This window comes from Chiloscyllium plagiosum, unplaced genomic scaffold (genome assembly GCF_037043375.1).
Source record: "Chiloscyllium plagiosum isolate Xiang-an unplaced genomic scaffold, Cpla_swu_hap1 HiC_scaffold_7, whole genome shotgun sequence".
Classification (NCBI taxonomy): Eukaryota; Metazoa; Chordata; class Chondrichthyes; order Orectolobiformes; family Hemiscylliidae; genus Chiloscyllium; species Chiloscyllium plagiosum.
The window spans coordinates 96,362,236-96,380,147 of record NW_028270145.1 but is presented as its reverse complement, the minus strand read 5'-3'; the positions used below and the strand labels follow the sequence as shown (position 1 = coordinate 96,380,147).

The window sequence follows — 17,912 nt, the reverse complement described above, 5'->3', positions numbered from 1 at the left end:
TTTCACATTTGAATGATCCACAAGGCTAGCATTTATTGTTAATGTAGCACTGCACAAAGTTTAATGAGTATTTTCTCAATCGCAGCCATGCTCAAACTACAAGTGACCAAAACAAACACATTGCAGAGCCTGGGAGGCACCTCAACTAGATAACGTCCATTTCCCCAAACCCGTCCATCTACTGAAGTAAAACTGCCTTTCATTTGACATTAAACTAAAGCACACACACACACCATAATACAGCAATATTTGTGAATTTGTTCAAATTGGCAAATGGATTGCATTGATTGGCTTCATTAGATCTCATGGATTGATGACATTTTGGTACAGTGCAGATGCCCACTGGCATTCAGCAGCAGTGTACGGAGAAGGAGGGAATGAAGAAAATAGTCAACAGAATGGATACTGCTGAACATTTGTCAAACAGTGGAATGTGAGTCATACAATAGGCAAGAGAAAAATATCTAGATGTTTGAAGATGCACAGCCTCAACAGGCTTTATAATGTCTTCTGCAGTTTGGGACCTTGTTTTGTTAATTCCACATGGGATCACCGACGTCTCTCTCTGTTCACGAAAGACAACTGGTTATAATTTGAGCAAGCATGGCTAACCAGGAACCGATCGGTTTCCCCATGGCATGCTGGGAGAATTAACAGATGGAGATTAATAACATGTTTGACTATGTCAAAAGGATCCTTGCATGGCCATCAAGTCCTGGGCTAGGTTATGAACCCGGGCTTTCTGGCCCAGGTGGAAAAAGGTACTACCTACTGAGCCCCAAGTACTCTCTAAAGAACAAAGGTCTCTAATGTGAGGCAAATGCAAAAGTAGCCATTCAAGAAACTTTACACACAAATTGGGACAAAAAAAGATAGTAAATTTTGTCAGCTCAATTGGAAGCGAATGATCTACAATAAAGGATTCAAATTCTCGGATTCATTATGGCTTGTTTAAAGAATATTCATTACTATAGCAAGAAAGTTGTGGTGCAATGTTTTGTATGACTCACCTTCCTTTAATTGCATTAAAAAGTCTGATTCCATCTGCAGGACCACAAATCTGGATCAAATCTTCTTTAGACATTTTCAACAAGTCTGCACCTGAGGAATTCATTAGAACATGCATGTAAGCATGCAAACTGCGAAGAAGTTAAAGGCATGCTATGTATGGTGGAAGTCTGACCCTGGAAGTAAATGCAAGTTCATGTAAGTGTAATTGAATGGATCAGACAAAAAAACTGGATTAATTAGGATCTTGTATAACTGTTTAAATCTTAGTAAGGTCGACAATAACTTCATGAAGCCCAGGTATATTTTATGCATCATGACATCCAGTCCTTACTGCTTTATTTCTACACACCTTCCATTATCTTTCATAAAAAAATCACATAAGAGTTACAGTTTAGAGCACAGAACATACAACACAATGTATGTCATTGGAAAATACATTGACGGACTCAATATCATAGCAATAACTGTGAAAAAAACCAAAACACTTCTTTAGAATGAAAAAAAGAATTCACAAATTACAGAAGATAGTCTAGTGTCTGATCAAGCTGTGTAGCATCTTCAATCTTAGTGTTTAGAAAACACAGCCCAAGCATTTCCCTTTCACCCATCAAAACTAACTGCAGAATTAAACTGTGGCATTATGTGAGAAGCAATGAGATAGTGGATGTTAAATTGCACATGAATTGAGGGTAATCATGTTCATTGGTTGGGATTAATTAGGTCTTGTTATGATGAAGTGATAGTATCCCTGAACCAAGAGACTTGGTTCAAGTCCCACCTCCTCCAGAGATGTATCATAACAGCTCTGAATATGTTGGTTAGGAAAATAGATTAAATAAGAACATATATAAACAGAAACAAAAGACAAAAGCAGAAACATTAGGGTTCTAGGACGGAGCTGTTGCGCCACAAAGGTAGTGTTATTACCTCTGAGTCAGGAGGCCTGGGTTCAAGTTCCACTGGCTCCAGAGGTATGTCATAATATCCCTGAACAGGCTGATTAGAAAAACAGCCATAAATAGAAGTGCTCCACAGCCAAAGTTTAACTTTAAATTTTGTAAATTATTTTGAGGATCTAAATATTATTATGGTGCTCATTTGATCAATTAATTAATTTAGTTAATATGATTTAAATATTATTCTAAAAAGTATAACTAGTAGCAAAGTGAGTCATATGGCACAGTGGTAGTGTCCCTACCATTGGGCCAGAAGGTCTGGACCCTGGAGGTGTGCATGTCATTACCTGACTGCACCAGATTAATGAACTCAATGGGAGCAAAACAACAGAAGTCACTTGTGGTTCAGTGGAAGTATTTGATTCAAATCCCATCTGTCATAACTTGTCAATTCAGAATATTTAAAGAGAAGCATATCAACAGGGGCAGGTATGGGTTTTTGGGGGTGGCTCCCATTGAACATACCCATTCTCCTTGTTTGTGTGTGGGTTTCCTCTGCATGCTCCACTTTCCGCACACAGACTAGGTGAATTAGTCATTCGATAAACAGGGTTATAAGGATGGGGTGGGTCTCTGTGAGATGCTCTCTGTCAGGTGAGTATGGACTCAATGGGCTGAATGGCCTGTTCCTACACTATAGAGATTCTACGTTACTGTTGGTTGAAGGTGTGTGATGTGCAGTATTTTTTTTAAATAAAAAAAAACATTACCTCCCACAGTCCAAAAATGTGCAGTTTAGGTGAATTGACTGCTAAATTGCCTGTAGTGTTAGGTGAAGGGGTAAATGTAGGGGAATGGGTCTGGGTGGGTTGTGCTTCGGTGGGTCGGTGTGGACTTGTTGGGCCGAAGGGCCTGTTTCCACACTGTAAGTAAGTTAAGTGTTAGGATCCAGCTTTGGAGGCTGTGAGGAAGCCAAAGTATCTATGCAGCAGACTTAAAGAAACTAATCAGCAGTGATCCAGAAATCCATCCTTCACCATATAGCTTCTTGAATGCTAACAATACAGTGATTATCTGAACAGATGTGCTCACTTTATGGAGGAGGAGGAGGATAGCTAACAAAGACAACTCGCTCACCTCCAAAAATAAAGAGGAGGGACAAGAGTATTTAGTGACTCCAACCAGTTAGATTTCTGTTGATGATTAAGTAAACTTTTTGTTTCTGTCATCCAAAGTTATATCTTTGGGGATACCAGGGATCGGCCATTACTGACAGCCTCGAGGGGTTCTTTGGTAAAAAATAACATGGCTCACCTGAAAAACTGAAAAACAGTTGGCAGAATGCTGAGAAGCGATTTCTGTGCAGCCACTGCTGTGCCTCCTGGTTCGTGGCTGTGGGCAACAGGTGCTATATTGTCGAAAAAAAAAGGACACCTTCAATTGAAACCTATAACAATGGACATTTATATAATTTAACATAATGAATATCCAAAGGCGCTTCACAAGAATATTACAAAGCAAAATACGACACAAGCCCCATAAGAGGTAATGGATTAGAATACAACAGCATGGATAAAGAGATGGGTTTTAAAGACAGTCTTAAAAGGAGGAAAGTGAAGCAGTGAAAGGGAGTGTTGTATAGAGGGAATTCTACAGCTTAGTGAGAAAGTGAGGACTGCAGATCAGAGCTGGAAAAGCATAGCCGGTCAGGCAGCACACTCCAGAGGCTGGGCCCAGGCAACTGAAGGTTGGGTAATTAAAATCTGAGACACTCAAAATGCCAGAAGCAGAGGAGTGCAGATATCTCGGTGTATTGTGGGACTGGAGATGGTTACAAAGGTAAGAAGTAACAAGGTCACTGAGGGATCTGAAAATGAGGATGAGAATATTAAAATCAAGGCATTGCTAGACTGGGATTGAGCATGGGTTCAGCAAGGACAGGTCAGATAAGCAAAAGGGACTTGGTGCTGGCCAGAACACAGGTAGCATTGACTTGAATATCCTCACATTTATAGAAGGTAGGAAAAGGGAAACGAGCAGCACACCAGAGTGCCCTTAAAAAAGTAAAGGAACACAGTTACATGATCCCATAAATACTTACATCAACGCTCAGAGACAGTGGCTCCTCTGGGCTTGTTGTTGTCCAATTTCTGAAGTTACATAACCATAAAAATTAGTTTAAGACTGATGCAGCTACAGCCACACATAGCTATCAAAACAAATAATGCAGAATTCAAATGCCCCAAAATTACAACTCAAGACCTCAAAAACAACTCAAAGATAAGCATTCTATAGACATTTACTACATTATTGATTTAATCATTTCCCCATCATTGTTTCATTAGAACACTAACATTCAGTGATAGACAAATCAATATCAAAGCAGAACTGCTCCCTCAATGATTTGTTGTAGTACTCAAATATGGTCCCCTCAACCAGGTTAATCCTCAGTATTTTCTAAAATAGCAACTGGACACAACATAAATGGATGTTTCTTTGGGGTGGGGTGCGAGGAGATCAGCCTGTGATTCTGATCCTCATCTACTGTCCCTGCTGTGAAGTAACATAGTGCAGATACAGGGTAATCTGATACAGGGTGGTGCCCTTGAATAAATTAGCAAGACTCACTTTGGATGTGCATGTTCAATGCAGTAATTGTCAGGGAAGTGGATGACGTTTCTGAAGAAAACCACCTTCAGGTTGGGTGGGGATGGAGCAGGGGAGAGAATTCACAACAAAAAAGGAATTACTGTTGTTGTGAAGATCCAGCTTTGGAGGCTGTAAGGAATCCAAACTATCCATGCAGCAGACTTAAAGAAAATAATTATTAATGATCTGAAACGACCAGTTCGGCTGACGGCAAGGGTTATAATTAGATCTTCGTATTTAAAATCAGTCTAGTAAATTGCAGCTACATTTAGTCCAAGTGATATCTTTGGGCTGATCTGACACCGAGGAGACTCCCTAGCAGTGTTGTTTGCAAAGGCAGGAGGAGGAGGAAGAGTTTACACAACCTGACATTATCATACTATGAGAAAGTAGTATGGTGGTTTAGTGGTTAGCGCTGCTGCCTCATAGCTCCAGAATCTGGGGTTCGATTCCAGCATTGGGTGACTGTCTGTGTGGAGTTTGCACATTCTCCTTGTGTCTGTGTCGGTTTTCCCTGGGTGCTCTGGTTTCCTCCCACAGTCCAAAGATTTGCAGGATAGGTGGATTAGCCATGGGAAATGTAGGGTTACAGGGTTGGGTTGGGATGCTTTATGGAGGATTGGTGTGGACTTGACCTGCTTCCACACTGTAGGGATTCTATGATTCCAGATAGGGCAGATGGAAATGCAAAATAGGACCTCAATTCAGGTTACAGTTGCAAAGGCAAAGATTAAACCAATCTTGAGGATCTCAGACTTGTATAATGATTTGCCTGAACCTTTATCCCTGTAGCTGTACACAGCAACTCATTCACTGGAGCCAGATTATTGGAATAATTGATTGCTTAAACAAACAAAGACTGATTTTCAATTATGGCACTCCAAAACTATAATTGCTCAATGACCAAGTGACAAAGGGGATTGTGGTAGAGAATGTGGTACATACCCTTCACTGACACTAAAGCTGACAGGCAAGCTGTGGTAACCTATGGAGGGAGTGCTACTAACGTATGAGGCATCAGGCCATGGAGAGCACTGCAAAGAAGAATGATGAGCATAGTTCAGTTGGCATCTCTTAAAATCCAGTAATGCATGAATAAGCTCTCATCACATAAAAGACAACAGCTTTTCCTCTGATGGGTCATGCGTAGAAACTGATCGTTGAACCTGCAACAGCTCTAGTATTTTTGTGTACTAAACAAAGCCAGAAGATTTAGAACTGTAGAGAAGCTAAGAAATACAAGATGCTTCGACACACAAAGTAGGAGGACAACTTGACAAAGATATAAAACAAACATGTATCGTAAGGAATCCCAGGCTTTATATTGAGAGTCAGAATACAAAACTAAAGAAAGCACACTGAGTGTGAAAAATTATTGCTTCAGCTGAAGTTAAGGATATCATATTGTTTTAGATGCTGTATCTCAGAAAAGATATTAAGGCTTTGATTGATAAGTGGCAAGCCATATTCACATTACCCAAGAGCCAAACAAAGGCCAGCTCCAAGTAGATGGAATGGAATTACTCCCCCCACCCATTAGTGAGATGACAATTGCTTACTGTCTCACCATCAATAGCTTGGAGGTTTCAATGACCAGAAATGTAACCAGATCAAGATTGAAAGCTGTCCAGATATTGCTAACATCAGTCACTGGAACCTTCACCAACTGAGATGACTGCAAACCGTGCAATCATCAGCAAATCGTGACCACTTCTAACTTTGTGTTGGACAAAAGGTCATGGAAGATGGTCGAGTCCAGGACACTATCCTGAGGAACTCCTGCAGAAATGTTCCGAGGCCAAGATGATCAGCCTCCAACATACACTGGAGTCATACCTGACACAAAGGAAGATGACAATCAGTGGAAAGTTTCCTTCTGACTGACTTGAATTTTGCCAGGGCCACTTGATATCACACTCACTGTCAGCAGCAGTCAATCTGATTTCATTTTGACATGGTTAATAAAGAGCAGATTATTTATATGGTCAGTAATGTAAAATCTAGCGGGCTTAAATTTAATGTAACAAGATCATAAGAAACAGCAAGATTAGAACACTGAGGTGTCCATTCTACTTGATAAGGTCATGACTGGTCTGACTGCAGCCTTAACTCCACTTTGTCACCAAAATCCTTCAACATCCTTGTTGATCAAACATCCGTCTAGCTCAGCCATGAATATACTCAATGATCCCGAGCTCCCCAGCTTTCTGTGGAAAGAATTTCACAGACAGACAATCCTCTGAGAAAAATGTCCTCTTTAATCCACTGGGAGTTCCTCTACCTTTAAAACATGCCCCTGGATTTCCCTGCCTTTCTACATCCAACTCTGCCAAGCCTCATCAGAATCTTATCTGTTGCAATAGAGCACCTTTTGCTCTTCTGGCATTGTGGCTCAGTGTGGTTGGCACTGCTGCCTCACAGCACCAGGGACCTGGGTTCGATTCCAGCCTCACGCGACTGTCTGTGTGGAATATGCACATTCTCCCAGTGTCTGCGTGGGTTTCCTCTGGGTGCTCCAGTTTCCTCCCACAGTCCCACAGGTGACTCCCCAAGAATTAGCCATGCTAAATTGCCCATAGTGTTAGATGCATTAGTAAGAGGGAAATGGGTCTAGGTGGGTTACTCTTCGGAGGGTCGGTGTGGACTTGTTGGGCCAAATGGCCTGTTTCCACACTAGGGATTCTAATATAAACTCCATAACTATAGGCTCAACCTGATCAAGCTTTCCTCCCATGACAACTCCTGATGTCTGGAATCAGCTAGTGAAACTTCTGTGAATTGCCTCCAAAATAAGTACATCCCTCTTTAAGTAAGAAGTCTGAAATGGTACATTGTATTCTAGCTGTGGGCTCCCCGGCACCCTGTATTGTTGAAACTAGATTTCTCTACTTTTACACTCTATTCCTCATTCCAATAAAAGGTAACAATCCAATTGCCTTCCTATCTACTTGTTTTGTCTGCAAGCTAATTCATATACAATGACACTCAAATCCCACTACACTAGAGCAGTCTGCAATCTCATTTCATTTAATTAATATTTCTTTCTCCTCTTCCTGCCAAAGCAAACGCATCCAGAGCCACCCACATTATTCTCCATCTGCAAAATGTTTACCTAATCACTTACCATACTCTTTTGCACACTCCTTGCATCCCCTTTGCAACTTTCTGTCTTACCCAGTGTTGTATCTTCAGCAAGTTTGGCTTCAATGCAGTCAATTCCTTTATCCAACTGTAAGTTTTCGAGGCCCAAAGTTATTGATCCCTGTGACACTATTAGTTTTAAGACCAAATTTTCCCATTTTTTTGAGGTAAGCTTTTAAACAGGCTCTCCCTCATGGCCCACATCAACCAGTTCACTAATTATGCAACTGGCCACAGGACTAGCAGTAGTCTCTTAGATAAACACAAAGTGAGTGAGCACTTAGATTGCAAATGCATGAAATGCGTCCATCTCCCTGCACGCAAAGTGATCTGACAAGTCATGCATCTCTGAACTCCCAAGGGCTGAAGTGGTATGAGAGTTGATCTGACAGGAAGCACAATCTGTGAGGCTGGTGCAAAAACAGAAATTGCTGGAGAAACTCAGCAGGTCTGTCAGCATCTGTGGAAAGAGACAAGCCAATGGTTTGGGTTCCAATGACATTTATTCTGAACTGAACTGGACCCAAAACGTGGACTCTGCCTTCTCTCCCGAGATGCTGCCAGACCTCCTGAGGTTTTCCAGCAATTTTTGCTTTTGTCTCAGATTTTCAACATCCGCCATTCTATGTGTTTTGTTCTATGAGGCAGGTGGTTTGGCGATGTCCAATCACATGGATGGAAGCTTGAAGAGGACCATGGAGCATGCAGAGACATTGTGATGCACTTTCAGAGGGTTGCCTGAAGACAACAGTCAGAGTGTGGTGCTGGAAAAGCACAGCAGGTCAGGCAGCATCCAGGAGCAGGAGATTCAACGTTTCGGGCATAAGCCTTTCATCAGGAATGAAGCTTGTGGGCCAAGGGGGCTGAGAGATAAGGAGATGTAGATGCTTCCTGAGCGGCTGCGCTTTCCCAGCACCACACTCTTCAACTCTAATCTCCAGCATCTGCAGTCTTTACTTTCTCCCAGTTGATTATAACCTGACTGTGAAGCCTCTTCTAAGGATGCCTATCTTGAAGCTCTCCTCCTCTCTCTACAAGGAATCTCAGTGAGTCTCTCTCTCTCACTGCACCCCCCAGGTCATCTCCTCTTCCCTGAAGCTCTTCAAACACGTCCTGAAGCAGACTCACAACCACATCTCATCTCATCTTTTACGAAATTAATAGGAATTAAATTAATGAAATGCGAAACAGAAGTAGAAGCAGTAATTTTAAGAGAAATCAGAAAAGTGTAATAAAATTTCAAAGAGTATGGAATTAAGTGAATTGATCTTTCAAATGTTAAATATAATAAGTTAGATATAATAAGTATCTTTTGAATGGCAAATGTGATTCGAAGCATAGTCAAGTTTTCAACTTTTTTTCAGCTCATCACAGATAAAGGAAGACTCAATATTGAGATATCAGTATCGAGATACAGGATACTTTGTAGTGTTTGTAACAAGATCTGTCAGGTGGACCTCGTAGAAAATGATTGGGGCTGTTAATCTGGTCCAATCAGGGAGCCCTGGTGACAGATATAAGCAGGAGTGTCACACGTATACACACAGACCATGGGTGCTGGGGAAAAAAATAAGCACTACTGCACTTAGGTGGTAGTGTGGGGGTTAAATTTTGGTCCAAAACAAGCTAGATTCCCATTTACATAACTGCTTTATCCTGTCTTTGAAACAAGCCACGGCATTTTACACAAATTATCTTCAAGAAACTTGGGGGTAAATTGTGCAAGTTAATATCCAACAAAACAGCAGTGAAGTGAATAATTAGTTAATTTGATTTTGATGGTGACAAGTTGGGGACTAGGTCATTGTGTGTCTTTCTTCAAATAGTAACAGAGGAGCTTCCAACCATTCATCTGAAGAGGCAGACTCAGTTTAACATTTTGCCTGGAGACTCACTCAGCACTGCACTGCATGAGAGCACAAGTAGGGTTCACTTGCTCATTTTCATGCTAGCCCTGATTCTTCACCCACTCAACCATCATGAAGGAAAGACTGAGAGCTGCCCAGTGCCTGAAGCCCAAAACCTCTGGTTTGGAGTTCGAAGAGACAACAACTGAGCCAAGCTGATACTCAAATCAGTTCATTCGATTCTTTTGTTGCACCAGAAAGCACCTCCAAGTAATGACACGATTTTGAATAAATTTCACTTCTACGTGTAAAAATACGTGAAACAAGTAAAAAGAAATTGCCTGAATCCAAAAGCAAATTTTGATCTTGAATATATTAGGGAGGTGAAGCATTAAAATGAAATATTTCAAATGAAAACATTTTATTCACTTGATTAAAGCATTTCAATAAACAAGTGTAAATCCGGCCTCTGCTGGTAGGATCTGTCAAAACCAAATGCCGTGGATGCTGGAAATGAAAGTAAAATGTTAGACGCACTCAGCACATTGGCAAGTATCTGTGGAGAGAAAATATTAAGAATTAATATTTCAGATCAATTCTTTTAAATTAGAGCAAAAGGTCATCAACCTGAAAAATAAGCTCATTTTCTCTCTCCACAGATCCTTCCTGTGCCACTGAATAAACTTCACTTTCTTCCTGAAGAAAAGTATTACAAACCAAAATTTAGAACTTCAAGCTACCAGTGTTTGCTGTGGTGTCTACAGCATTAAGTATTTCTGCTTAAAGACCATGAACATAATATGTATGTTCCACTTCCAGTTTGGCAAAAATACGTTTCAAGAGACAGGAACCAACATCAAATTATCAATAGATTATATCCTACAGATCCAGAGTAGTTCTATCAAGTTAATCGGATAACCCGGTTGAGCATGGGTTGGAAGATAAAGAAAGAACCAGCCTTAGTATTGATTAGCAACGTATAAAGTAGCACTATGCCTTCAAGAAATGAAGGTGTTGCAGTTCAGCTCTGCAAGTCTTAACAGTGCTATTAATCTGATTTTTAAAACATAATGTTTCAGCTGATCATTTGATGTTGATGGAATGGTTTTTCACACAGCAGTGCTCTTGCTCATAGAAATCTGTGTCAGGAAAACTTTCTACACTGAAAACCAGTGCACAAATTCTAGAAAAATATCATTTTTTATCAGTACTAAAAACAGATAAAACAAAGTATATCAATAATCATCGTATTGTGTCAACAGTGGCTTACAGAAGGCTAGATGATGGGGTTGGCACATTTGGTGGAATCTTAATTTACATTTGTTCTTGTCTCAGTGTAAGAACTTGCGGAATTTAACTCCTACCTCAGTGAGAATTGTTGTGTCGTATGAATGTTGGTATTTTTCTCTTTCTTTCGGTGTTCGTTTTTCTATCTTTTCCCGGTCGGTTTTCTGTTTTCGATCTGCTCCCTTTGGCTTAAAGACACGCACCATTATAAACGCATTCGAGAGTTATAGGAATCCAGGAGAGAGTCAACACACCTACAGTACTGTGAATAGTTTTACACTCTTTACCTAAGAAAAGGTATACAGGCATTGGAGGCAGTCAGAGAAGGTTTACAATACTGATACCAGGTATGGAGGGACTGTCTCACAAGGAGAGGTTGGGTAAATTGGCCTGTACTTATTGGCAAATGGAAGAACTAGAGACAGCCTTAATGAAAGTCACAAGATTCTTATAGGGCTTGACAGGGTGGATGTGGAACGGTTGTTTCCCCTTTTGGGAGAGACTAGGGCCATAGGGCATAATCTCAAGTAAGGGCTGGTTGATTTAAGGCAAAAGGAGAAATTTCTGAGTGAATTGTTGGAATTCTTCAACACTAGATGCTGGGTCATAAGCAGTAAACCCTCTGATTTTATTCAGGCCTGTGCATGGCAATGGCTTCCAGGAGCACAAACCAAGTATTGGCACATCAATCAGTGTGCACAGATCTTCAGTTTAAAGGAAACATTGATCATTAAGTATGTTCAAGGCTGAGATTGGCAGATTTTTAATCTGTAACAGAATCGCGGATTTTAGGGAAAAGGCAGGGAAGTTGAGTTGAGGATTATCAGATCAGCCATGATCTCATTGAACGGCACAGCAGATCTGATGGGCCAAGTAGCCTGCTTCTACTCACATCTTCTTTAGCCTTATACCAAGCAAAGGTGAAAACAAACATAAGCTCCATTCAGCTGAATAGTGAGTAAAAGAAAAACTGCACAACCATTTCAGTAATATTCCAAAAATAATGTTTTGGAAAATGCATTCAAGGTTCAATTAATACAGCTCCTGTACAAATGGGGGAAGAAGCGAATACGGTGAGGTTCGGAGGACCTAAGAAGATGCAACAGATTGACTGAATGACCAAGATCTCCTGATCTTTAAAAGAAAACGCCATGTATAGGGCACGTTCAAGATTTGGAAGCAATTATTTCCAACAGATCTTATTGGACTGATAGCTCTTGCTCTGAAATTCCTGGCATAATTCACCAGCAATATTGCCCTGGTGAGGAACCACCCACAGAGGGCCAAAAGACAACTAAAGCCTGGGTGCAGTTCATGTTCCAGCAGAAACAGAGCTGGGACCTCACTGCTCGTTCTGGCCCTGAGAGGGGAAGCAGGGGGCAAGCAGCCACTATAATAGAAAGAAAGTCTACCAGGAAATGGGCTCAGGATGGGCAATGATGTGAGGACATGCCTTAGGCGGGGCACATCTACCATGCTGTACTAAGGCAGACCAGCATTGACACGATTTCCGACAGCATGCAAAACAAAAGGAGCAAGATGGACATGAAGAGTTGCTTCAAAATGGAGTCTGCTTTCAGCTGATCATCAAACAGTTCTGACAATCACCTTCAATTTACCTTGACACACAGTAAGCAATCTAACCCATACCTTGAACACTTTGACCTGGCAACTTGCGGAATGCAAGTGTTCTGTATAGTCCCCATTCGCGTTTTGTTTAAACGTGTCAATCTGGATGCGGAATGGAACTCCTTTCTCTCCACCATGCTTCCTGGGAGTGAACTCTGTACTGATACAGTGGACCTGAAATAAATGTTTGTCACATTTTACAAATGTTGCCAATGACTAATGCAAAACCAGAAACATGACATGCTGGATGCCCTATTCAGATTCGGGGCCCTAATTTCAGCCTCTGATACACTGGCTGGACTCAGAGACAAGTGATGGACAATGAACTGAAATTTGTGGCCAACGCTCAGTGTTGACTACTTCAAAGAGGACATGCCAATGGACTGAAATTTGTTTGAATTTCATCAAGTGTTGTGGTTGGTACCAGGTCAGCCAGCTTTTAATGCCCACCACTCATAGGCCTTGAGATGGCTTGAGTGAGGTCCCTTCTTGAACCTCAGCAGTTCACCTGGGGTCAATATATCCATAGTGTTGTTAGTTAAGGAAATCCAGATTTTTGAGTGGCAGTGAAGGAATAGCAACATATTTCCTAATCAAGATAGTGGCTAGTTTGCACGGGATTTTGAAGGTGGGCAGCATCCTATCTACCTCTTGCTCTTTACCCTCTAAAGGTTGTGGAGTTGGAAAATGCTGCTGTCGAAGCATTGAGCTATGCAGTGCATCTCTTAAATGGCAAACACTGCTACCACAATGTGACAGTGATGGAGGAAGCGAACATTTGTGGATGTGGTGTCGCTTTGCCCTGAATGGTGCTTTGCTCCTTGAGTATTGTTAGAGCTGCACCCATCCAGACAAGCAAAGAATACTCCATCACACTCCTGACTTCGGCTTTGTCGACAGTGGACAGGTTTTGGAGAGTCAGGTGGTGTGTTACTCACTGCAGGATTCCTCGTTTCTGACCAGTTCTTGTAGCCACAGTATTTGGTTTCTGGTATAAGTTTCTGGTCAATGGTAATTCCCAGAATAACAATGGTGGAGGATTCAGCAATGATAGTGCTATTGAATGTCAAAGGGAGATGGATATACCATGTTTGCTGGAGATAGTTACCAGGGCGCTTGTGTTTGAGTTTGGGCTGCATTTATTGTTGTCATATGTACTGAGATATAGTGAAAAATGTTGTTTTGCATGCTTTATATGCAGATTGCCAATTATTTACAAATACCCTACAGTCTCCCAGGTCTTGCAGCATGAGGAGCTGTGAATGAAAGTATTGGTTTTAAACAGTGAAAGTGTCAGTTGTGTTCACAGCCTAACTGAATGGGTCTCTGAATTCAGAACTGCATCAAAGACTCAGGTATTGAATTAATAAACCCAAAGCTAGACAAAAGGTTACAGCACCTCCTGTTACTCTATTCTACATTTGTGTTAAAAATTGCAGCATGCTATTGTAGTAGAGGTGGTCATTTTACCTGAACAAATACAGAAGTCCTTTTGGCAGGATGCCAAAGAAATTCAATGGAGTTTAGTTGTGTCGGATTTGCTCGAGGATCCGCAATACCGACTGACAGAGGTATGTCTGTGAAAAGTTACATTATATTTGGAGGTTACTTTCACAACAGGAGCACACAGCACTGTCACCTTTACCAAAGTAGGCATTGCTTGCACAATGAGTGTTCCTGCAGGGACACACCGTGTCAAGACCTCAATCTCAAGTCAACGATTAAAGATTCCGAGCAAACTGTAACTGTTAATTAGCATGCTGTTAAACAGCTGTCTTTTACATATAAATATTCAAAACCATGTCTGCATAGGCCCAGTAATAACTAAATCCTAGTGTTTTGTTATCTTGGTGTTCTTGGTAATTTATTCAACTCAATATAGGTTGAGTTCAGTAAACTAGCAGTAACAACTACCCTACACACTTCCCTCCCTGCAGCATTGTGCTGGTTTCCCCAGGTTTAGTCAGCTATTTAGTTTTCAGCCAAAGGAACACAAAGATTTGCTGACCCATGTCTAGAATTCGGTCTCCTGGGCGACTCCATTTCCAGCCCTCCAGCTGCTGGTGCTCCATGTACTGCAAGCGACGATCATGGAAAACCACACGGATAATGCTCTGCAAAACAATAGGCAATTCACTGATTGTTAACGCAACGGGAATTCTGCAACAGCGCTCCATACTGAGGCAGCAAAATGGGGAACATGGATTATCATCCAGTTATATGGAAGTAACAGTGTCCAGTTTGTTACCACTGATCCACACGGTAAACCAAACCAGACATAGAAAGACTGTTTCTACAAGAGTAGGTCAGAGGCTAAGTAAGTAACTCCCCTCCCATCTTCCCAAAGCCTGGGGGCGGCACGGTGGCTCAGTGGTTAGCACTGCTGCCTCACAGCACCAGAGACCCAGGTTTGATTCCCACCTCAAACAACTGCCTGTGTAGAGTTTGCACGTTCTCCCAGTGTCTGCGCAGGTTTCCTCCGGGTGCTCTGGTTTCCTCCCACAGTCCAAAGATGTGCAATTCAGGTGAGTTGGCAATGCTAAATTGCCTATTGTGTTAGGTTCATTAGTCAGGGGTAAATGTAGGGGAATGTGTCTGGTTGAATTATTTTTTCGGAGGGTTGGTGTGAACTTGTTGGGCTGAAGGGCCTGTTTCCATACTGTAGGGAATCTAGTCTAAATCGAAGTCTGCCCTCCATCTACAAGCTCAACTGGGGAGTATTCAAATGTGATGGAATACTCCCCAGTTCCTTGGGTGGGTGCAGTCCCAACCTGACAACATTCAAGAAGGTTAACACTGTGCCGGGGAACAAGGGGTGGAAAGGGGGACAGGTGGTCTTGAGGATGAAGAGACCATGGAGGTGAGGGAGCACTCAGCTGAAGGCACCTACTCTAAAACAGGTGACCTCAAGGGCTTCAAGGTCCAAGGGAGAATGGGTTGCATACTCCACTTCAATGGGTTGTGGGCAGGTGTAAGGACAGTAGAAATGGTGCAGCTCCCCTGAGGGGTGGGAGTCTAGAATGTTGTGTCCTATATTCACTGTCATCATTGTACATCCTCTACAATGATGAAGGGCTTTTGCCCGAATCGCCGATTTCCCTCTCTTCAGACGCTGCCTGACCGGCTGTGCTTTTCCAGCACCACACTCTTGGCTCATCCTCTACAATAGTCTATATTTCTCAATCCCCTCACCCCTTTTACTAGATCTCTCAATTTGTGGAAAGCATACTGTTTATTAAGTTGTGGATAAAGACACAGTGATGTTCTCTGTACATTTCCTATCCCTTGGACAATGCTGTATCTCTACCAGGGACAGGAGGAGCCAATTTGCTTTCAGATCTCAATTAAGGAGGGCATACTTTCACTTTCTCTTGTCAAAACAACAACAGAATCTGCCTTTTCTAGACAAGGAATGTTTTTTTTTAAAAATCTTCCAAACACTTACCTTTATATACTTGTCAACTACTTCCTGGCAATCTCCAGGTTTTCTGTTGTCAAACATACGAATTTCGTAAGATTGACCTATTTAAAAGAAACTAAATGTTGGTACATTCTACACCAAAATTGGAAACGACTTAATTCAAATGACACAATAATTCAATTTTTTTTTTAAGCAGTACATTTCCCACCTTCCTGCGTTACTCAGTATTAAATGCCAGCTAATTCAATTTTATTGAGCTCAAATAAAGAGTTATCTATTTTACTCATTTGCAACCAGAACTTTAACAAATAAAGCACCATCCAGATCATTCCAGAACGAATGTGGGTTAGATGTGACTGTGTCAGAATAGATTCTACACTCCAACAATGCTGTCATTTCAGAAGTGGACAAGTATTTTTAATCACTGGACTATTACTCCAGAGAGAAAAAAAAACAAAGAACCGTGAACAATGTTTCTTTTAACTCCTCACACTTTCTTCCGGTCAGAGGGGTGGCTGTGAGTACCTGCAAGGGCCTCAGTTATGCCTGTCTCTTTGTTCCAGTCCTATTCCAGCCCCCAGCCACAACTCCCTCTCCAGTATCTTGATAACATCATCTGTGCTGCTGCCTTCTCTTGTCCAGAATTGGAAAAGCTTATCTATTTAGCTTCCAATTTCTACTCCGCTCTCAGCTTCCGCTGGTCCAACTGACGCCTCCTTTGCCTTCCTTGATATCTCTATTTCCAAGGATAGGCTGGCCACTGCACTCCCCTCAGACCATCTAACTTCCATAGTTACCTCAACTATACATCCTCACTCCCGGCTTGTTGTAAAAGCTCCATTCCATTCTCCCAGGTCCTCCATCTCATCTGTTATGATAATACCAACTTCGACAAGGGAGCCTCGAAAATATCCACCTTCTTCCTCAACCGAGAATTCCCAAGCACTGTAGTTGACAAGATCCTCAGCCATGTTCAACCCATCTCCTGCACTCTGGCCCTCAGCCCCTCTCTTCCCTCCCACACCAATGACAGGGTCCTCACCACCATCCACATCCAAAGGATCATTAGCTGCCAGTTCCGCCAGCTCTGGTGGGATACCACTACCGGATACATTTTCCTCCTCCCCTCCTGTGTCAGTGTTCCGCAAGGACTGTTCCCTCCAGGATGTCCCACACCCAACAAAACCCCCACTCCTCCCACAGCACTTTCCCCTACAATTGTAGAAGGCATGCAGTTACTTCTTCCGTCCTCACTAAACAAGGGCCCAAACACACCATCCAGATGAAGTAACACATTTCACTCAATCTAATAGGAAAAAGTGAGGACTGCAGATGCTGGAGATCAGAGCTTAAGAATGTGTTGCTGGAAAAGTGCAGCAGGTCAGGCAGCATCAAAGGAGCAGGAGAATCAACGTTTCGGGCATAAGCTCTTCTTCAGGAATAAGGAAGGTGTGCCAAGCAGGCTAAGATAAAAGGTAGGAAGGAGGGACTTGGGGAAGGGGCGTTGGGAATACGATAGGTGGAAGGAGGTTAAGGTGAGGGTGATAGGCCGGAGAGGGGGTGGGGGCACGGAGAGGTCGGGAAGAAGATTGCAGGTCAAGAAGGCGGTGCTGAGTCTGAGGGTTGGGACTGAGAAAAGGTGGGGGGAGGGGAAATGAGGAAGCTGGAGAAATCTGCATTCATCCCTTGTGGTTGGAGGGTTCCTAGGTGGAAGATGAGGCGCTCTTCCTCCAGGCGTGTGTTGCCATGGTCTGGCGATGGAGGAGGCCAAGGACCTGCATGTCCTTGGTGGAGTGGGAGGGGGAGTTGAAGTGTTGAGCCACGGGGTGGTTGGGTTGGTTGGTGCGGGTGTCCCAGAGGTGTTCTCTGAAACGTTCCGCAAGTAGGCGGCCTGTCTCCCCAATGTATAGGAGGCAAAATTGGGTGCAGCGGATGCAGTAAATGATGTGTGTGGAGGTGCAGGTGAATTTCTGACGGATATGGAAGGATCCCTTGGGGCCTTGGAGGGAAGTGAGGGGGGAGGTGTGGGCA

The 17,912-nt window shown here is 42.4% G+C and overlaps 1 protein-coding gene across 2 annotated transcripts in view; it reads right to left on the bottom strand.

Moving 5' to 3' along the window:
- Window positions 1-17,912, bottom strand: part of tfcp2l1 (transcription factor CP2-like 1) — a 53,158-nt gene that overhangs the window by 24,732 nt on the left and 10,514 nt on the right. For both annotated transcript variants that reach the window (XM_043694202.2, XM_043694205.2), the window contains exons 3-11: window positions 15,906-15,982; window positions 14,469-14,574; window positions 13,931-14,037; window positions 12,482-12,634; window positions 10,909-11,019; window positions 5,502-5,590; window positions 4,009-4,057; window positions 3,222-3,315; window positions 1,011-1,101 (exon numbers count right to left, since the gene is read on the bottom strand). In XM_043694202.2, coding sequence (XP_043550137.2) covers window positions 1,011-1,101; window positions 3,222-3,315; window positions 4,009-4,057; window positions 5,502-5,590; window positions 10,909-11,019; window positions 12,482-12,634; window positions 13,931-14,037; window positions 14,469-14,574; window positions 15,906-15,982 — 877 coding nt within the window. The remainder of the gene's footprint in view (window positions 1-1,010; window positions 1,102-3,221; window positions 3,316-4,008; window positions 4,058-5,501; window positions 5,591-10,908; window positions 11,020-12,481; window positions 12,635-13,930; window positions 14,038-14,468; window positions 14,575-15,905; window positions 15,983-17,912) is intronic.